Source organism: Carassius gibelio, chromosome B21 (genome assembly GCF_023724105.1).
Source record: "Carassius gibelio isolate Cgi1373 ecotype wild population from Czech Republic chromosome B21, carGib1.2-hapl.c, whole genome shotgun sequence".
NCBI classification, from domain to species: domain Eukaryota; kingdom Metazoa; phylum Chordata; class Actinopteri; order Cypriniformes; family Cyprinidae; genus Carassius; species Carassius gibelio.
The window spans coordinates 1,866,148-1,873,023 of NC_068416.1; the positions used below are offsets into that span (position 1 = coordinate 1,866,148).

The 6,876-nt window shown below is 39.6% G+C and overlaps 1 protein-coding gene across 1 annotated transcript; it reads right to left on the minus strand.

Annotated features, from left to right (window-relative positions):
• Window positions 1-253: 253 nt before the first annotated feature.
• LOC127985994 (uncharacterized) lies at window positions 254-2,591 on the minus strand. The gene is made up of 2 exons (XM_052588225.1): window positions 2,055-2,591; window positions 254-1,747 (listed from the first exon to the last, which is right to left on the minus strand). The coding sequence occupies exon 2, from the start codon at window positions 1,459-1,461 to the stop codon at window positions 826-828; it is 636 nt and encodes a 211-aa protein (XP_052444185.1). The 5' UTR covers window positions 1,462-1,747; window positions 2,055-2,591; the 3' UTR covers window positions 254-825.
• Between the last annotated feature and the right edge of the window lie 4,285 nt (window positions 2,592-6,876).

Consider the following 6,876-nt stretch of genomic DNA (forward strand, 5'->3'; position numbering starts at 1 on the left):
TGTGACTGTGGTGTTGTAGGGCGCCATCTAGGGTTAACTCCAAGCAGTGCTCAGCGACAGAGACTTTGGGGTATTTCACAGTCTTTTCACAAATAGTCTTTTGCTTGGTGCAAGCTTTGTGGGCTAAGTTCCGTAACTCTTGTGTAGTCCTGTTACGGGGACACGCTGGGACTCTGAGATGAAAACTCCAACTAGCATGTAGGTTTAGGAGGAACAGAGTTTTTAAGTTGAAATCCTGTTCCATACCTGGTTCGTTGGATGCTCCGAAGTAGGTGTTTCGTAGCTGACTACAGAAAGTCTGTGGGTTTTCAAATCGGCCCTGTTTGAGGTCCATAGCAATAAGGAGCCCATGATCTGAGTTTGGATCAGAGAATTCAAGAATCAAAGTCTGTAGCAGTTGCTGGTAGTACGCTTTGACAGTCTCTGGTTGACGATCCAGAAAGCAATGCACATCACGGCTGGCCGTGATTTTTAACAGGTACAATGTGTTCACATCTGTCACGTTGGCGACAGTTTGCAAATGAAAGTCAATGGCTTGTAAAGAAGCATGAACATCATGTCCTCCTGCAGGATCTGGAATGAATGTAGAGATGCTTCTGGCTAGCTTGTGAAGTTCTCTGTGAGCAGTGCAGGGTTTGGTGACATGCGTTCTCTGGAAGGGTTCTCTTCCCTCCGTTGTTGACAGATGTTCTTGTAAGCTGGTTCTTGTTACACCCCCTTTTCCAGCTCTGGGTTCTTGGCTGAAAGGGTTGGAGTGGCGGCCCGGGAGAAATTTTGTGGTGTGCGTTTCTCCGATCCAGCCACTCTGTAATCTGTGAAATTGTCTCAGTTCTGTGTGAACAGTGTAAAGTTCATCTTGGAGCTTGTCTCTCTGCAGAGTAAGCTTGTTGAATTTAGCTTGGGCCGCTTGCAAGTGTGTTTTGCAGGCCCAGGTTTTATAGTCTTTTTTTTTTTTAGTTCAGTCTCTGCTCTTTTTAGGAGAGCGTCGCCTTGCTGGAGTTTTTTGTTGAGTTCTTTTCTGGCTTCTCTCTCCAGATGTTCTCTTTGATCTGTGTCGAGGCGAAGATCTTGCAGGGCATTGTGAAGTCTTTCAACTCCTTTCTGTAGCTCTGGATCTGTGTCGTCCTCTTTCTCGCGCTGGTTCTGGGTCTCGAGGAGAAGCTGATCAAGATGACTCTGGGTTGGGGCCTGGTCCTTCCAGGCCTCCTCCGCGATGTTGCTCCGTTCACTGAGCGGTGCCTGGGCGACGAGAATGGGAACTAGGCTTCCGAAGATCCTGGCGAGTTCTCTGTAGTAGTCGCTTTGGTTTGGATCGCGTGCCATCAGTTCATCTAGCTCGGTGTCTAGTTGCTCTGGGTGCTGCAGGTTAATGGCATCCTTGGGCAGGAAGGGGGTCGTCACTGCTTTCAACCATGTCGAGAGGTGGCCCCCGTGGACTGCTGGACTGGATGCCTGGAACATCCTGATTCTCTGTCGGTGAGAGAAGCACAGCACACACACACAAAAAGACCAATGCAAGTTCGTTCTACGTTTAACGAGCTATATTCATACGGGCTGTGCCGTTTATGAGAATTTTGGGGCTGACTGATGCAAACAGTCAGACAGTTAAGTAGCCAATTAACTTGGGTCAACGAAGGACCTGAAATGGAGATTTGACAGGCAGTAGCCTAGCGGGTCGTGTGATGACACCGGCTGCTGGTGGTCGCTCTACTATTTAACTTCGTTGGTGGCTCCCAGGTTACTGTCTCTATGTGAAATGAAAGAAACAAATCACAACAGAACAGGTGGTAGAAAAAGATCAAAGTGAAACACAACACTTGAAATGAGATGAAAACAATAGAAACACAACGTGTTAGTGAGAATAAGGAGGCCTAAGCCTACTGCTAGGTTTTAAGATAGGGCCAACAGGTGAGTGGGCTATCTGGGTAGGAAACCTAGAAATATGGTGTGGCTTAAAGAAGCAAAAGGGTCAGAACACTTAAAATATATCCGGGGGAATATCTAATATTCTGTGGCTTATAATAAGTGGATAGGTTTTATCACTTTTGGTTCACCTGGTTGAATTGAAGTCATTCAGGTGGGAACCAGTGGCTTGGTCAACCTCCCCGGTGCTCCCCAAACACTGAACCGCAGTGTCCCCGGTCCTCCGTTACTCTGGCGTGTCGCAGGACAGCACGGCTTGTGACTTTTAGCACAACCTTTGGAGTGCCAAAATTGCTGATGTCTCTTGAGACAAGAGGGACCGAGTTTCACTCGCAGCCAGTATCGGTAACACCGGTCGGGCAGCCTTGCTCACTGGAAACCTGAGATGACTGTCCAATCACCGAGGGGGTTCTACAATCAAATACACAAAGGATGAACAAAGGAAACTTAAAGTTAATTAAGGTTTGGTTTGTTTAACATCAATTGAGTAACTATATGTAGAGAGGAAAGGTAACAGCTTTACCTAATCATGATAAAACAAAACAAATGAATTATGATAATAATGGTAATTATCAAAATAACCTAAGTCAAAAGAGAGAAGAAAAATAATAAACATCAAATTAAAAGACAGTAATGAAACAAGGGAGAAGGAGTAGCTGGTTTTCACCACAAGGGGGGGGGGGGGGAAGTACTGCTTCTCTGTCTTTAACCTGCTGAGCAGAAAACTTAATTCAAATTAAAAATTCAAAACTGGTTTAAATCAAAATTTAAAATAAGCATGTATGAATTAAAAAGGAAAATCTGAATAATATACTATAATAACCATTGATAGCTTGTAAGTCATCATTAATGATCATGAAATTAATCAAACAGTGTGAGATTAATCAAAGAGGGTAAAAGTGGACATGCAATTTCAAAACAGAATGGAAAAGACAGAGGTCTGTTAGTCGATTTAACAGGAGACTGCCACTAGATGGCTTACCTTCTAAGTGGGTCAATCAGTGGTTGACCTGACACATCTAGATTTCCACTATTAACAATTACATTTTAATTCAAATCATGTTTGAACTAAACTCAAAGTAAATGTAAACAGTCAAAGGCAGGGAACATTCTTTTGTTTCCCTGTAATAATATTCGCACGAGCAAGAGTGTAAATGCAAATAATTATCGAGAATTTAGACATCCAATTCAAATATACATCACAGGGGATTATAAATTAGCAATCAGAGCGCATTATCTGAAATGGCCACAGGTTGGCAGCTTTGCACTCATGCAAGCTGGAATCAGAAAGCAGGGTGTACCCTGAAATTTCTAACCCACACGTTCCCTCTAGTGTTTAGATAGAGGAATTACAATTTCAATATGACTTAGAATTTATCTGATCGTTTGTCAGGCTGATTTTCTGCATCAAAAATCACAAGTAACAAACAGAAAGTTTTAATCTCTGAGGTGCTATATTAACATAGGTTGAAGGAAGGATCCGTTCACTTCCAAAACACAACTGTAATAAAAACAGGAATTTTCCAACTGTTGACTCCAATAAACATTTATCAAAATAGCACTTATGATTTAAATGTTTTAGGTTTAAAAATCGGGTAGCTAAGCCAATTTTAGACCAGGAGTTTTTATCGTTTTATTTTTGAATATTATTGTGGTTTACCACGAATTCAATAAGCAAGGCCTTTTTAACTGAATCAGAGGAACATCGCTCATGTTCAGATTTACATGTTGCAACTAATAAAAGATTTCTTTATCTTTTAATTATTCATATTCAAATGTTCTCACTGTAAAAAGATTTTGGTCTTTCTTAACAGGATACTTTTAACATTATACTGCAGTTTACTTTCATTAAAAATAACAGTGACTATACTGTTAAGTTTCTACAAATACCTAGCGCTGACTGACCAGCTTTTTGCCTCAGTCAGTTGAGTGAGTTCGCGTCTTGCGACTTATCTCACCAGTAACGTTACATAATTTCATAGCGCACGTGCAGAAATTATTAAAAACCATATACACAGATTGATTGCTCACAAAACGAAGTTTGAAATGCCCGCGTTATCTCCACCAAAATGTAACAACAATGAGTTTTACATAGTAATTAACTCAAATGATATATAGGGAATTTGAATAATTAATCAAGAATTTGATTAATATATATCTCAGATGACAGTTACATTTAATTTTATTGATTATGAAAAATAGCTCAATTGCCAATACCAATACTAATCACAGGGCACTGTAATTTACTCATTAATATGTCAATATTACATTCTTCATATCAATTATTGTGATATCTCTTACTGTAAATTATTGCAGATCAAACCGTGGTATGTCCAGCACACCACTATAGACCTATCAATTTTCAATAAAGTTATCACGCCTTATAATTCAAGGAAAAGTATTCTCTGGCCATGAAAATATTATCCTATCCTTATGATAAATTTAGTTTCTAAATTTAGAGCTTGTAGCTATAGATCAGACACATCTCAGTGACTCGTAATGTGAGTGGGGTGGAGTCCAAAGCCAATCATTTTATATATGGGTTTTTAATAATTCAACTAGTAATACATCAAACTACAAATCACACAGAGTAAATATGCGTACGAAAATACAGACAATAAACATTTACAAGACAACGGAATCCAAATAAAAGAGAGAGAGAGAGAGAGAGAGAGAGAGCGAGAGAGAGAGAAGTGTAGAAAGCGAGAGAGATCACAGAATGAGCTCAGGTATGAAAATCAGTCAGTAAACCTTAGTGGAACCAACAACGAATCAAATAATAGCAACACTTTAAAGCAGCATTTAAATCTCCATAGAAAACGATACTTGCATGGCCCAGTGGGTGAGCGTGGTACCGGCGACGCACGTGTGATGTCACGTGGTCCTTTGAAAACTGCGCGCGTGGGCCGGAGGCCGTGTGACGCGCGCGCAAGCTGCGCTGGATCTTGGCGTGAGCGTGGAGTCACGTGTTCCTTTGTTGCAAAGAGGTGTTCGTTCATCTTCGCGCGGTATTTGAAAGGTTCAACAAACAATGTTCCAGAATTCGTCTTCATTGTGTGGAGAGGCGAATAGTTGAATAAACTTAGTAAAGAAAAGAAAACAAAACAACGAAAATGAAAGTTTCCAAATGAGCCATGAAAATGGCTTTCCTCTCCTCAGTCCGTGTGCTGAGGGGGGAGGAGAACTGAGCGCGGCCCGAGGCCGCGCGGAGCGACGTGTCCGAGAACGGAGAACGGGAAGAAGAGCAAGAAGAGCGCAAGAAGAGAGCCAAGAGAGAGGCGGACCTTGTTCGGTCGACTCTTATAGCTTGAGATGTTCACGCCTCTTTTCGCGTGAACCACCCAATGAACATCCGCGATCTGAAGCGGCGGGAAAGTTCCTTTGTCTCTGTTGAGACAACCCCCTGATGATTTAGGGCCTGTCCGGTTTCATCAGGAATATTAAAGCAAGTTCATTATTCCAGATTAAATACATTTTTCATTACTTTGCTCTAGATAAATGGGTCTGTCAAAGCATGACGATTAGAACAAGACTAGACATAATATATATATGACCAAAGATCTAATTTTTAGATCGAATTACACATTTAAAGATTTGTTTAACACATGATAACACTGCAGATATTCCCAATTTATATGGGAAACCTCTAATGTACCGCAAAAACAATACTATACACATTAAGACTACATTTGAGTACATTCTATCATTCTTTTGTAAGGATTAGGTTTCCTGTCCTGTGGTCCTGTGAGCTCGTAAAATTTTACGAGCTACCAAGGAGTGTGGGGGTTGCAGAACATTTCTTTTTGAGAAAGTATAAGATTGAAATCAAGCATTTCCACTTATAAGTCAGCACTTTAACCATTTACCCAGGATTAACCATTTTATGCAATACACAAACATATAAAATACATATTTAATAAAGGACTTACAAAAGTAAGGAACAAAAAGAAAGGTTTCTTTTTGTGTGTGTGTGTGTGTGTATGTTAAGGAATTTGGTTTCAGGTATCCTTTGAGGCTCGCATGGGTATCGTAAAGTAATTTAAGTCCAGCCAGGCTGGTATTTAGTACCAACAGTCTGAATTTACAAAACAGAATTTAACCCATGAATCGCTGACCTGCATATCTGTTACAGTGTCTATGTATATGTGTGTCTTTGTGTGTGTGTGTGCACATGCTTATAGAGAATTAATATATTAGTCTAATCATTTACTTTCAGTGTGTGTGTCTGTCTGTTAGCCTGTTCTCCATTTTGGATGTGTTTAACTGTCATCCATACATCCAGGTTGGCCGAGACCACCTCAGAGGTCTTAATGTGCTTGAACCCCGGTAAAATGCTGCTTGCAGCTTTAATTATTATTATTATTATTATTATTCATATTATTATAAAAATAAAAAAACACACACACACATGGTCAAATTATACTGATTACTATTTTGTCGACATTTGGTTCCCATAAAGTAGGTAATACCAGGTACACATACACATTTTCTGAGTATTTCAATGATCTATGTATATTAACATCAAAGTATTTTTCAGTTATCTATCTAACAGTGTAGACACCTTATCGAATTGTATGCAGATGTAAATCTTTACAATAGCACAAAAGCCTGTACTATAGAAAAGGTTCAAGATCGTATAGATCATAATATTCAAAACTTACAACTTTCAATCAAGTTTTTGTCTACTAAAAGTTCTGGTTACTCAATACTATGTATACTGTATTTACTATAAAAATAACGGCAAATTATGCATAATTACATAGAACTATCACTAAACCAAATCCTGATTCTGACTGCACCCCTTTGGTAATATAGTACGGTAATACTATTCAGTTCCTAATTGTACAATTACACTGTAAGAAGGACAACATAAAACAAAACATTTATTTTAAGCTGAAAGAAATTACATTAGGTGCTAAGTAACACAACAATTAATTTACAATTCTTAAAGCC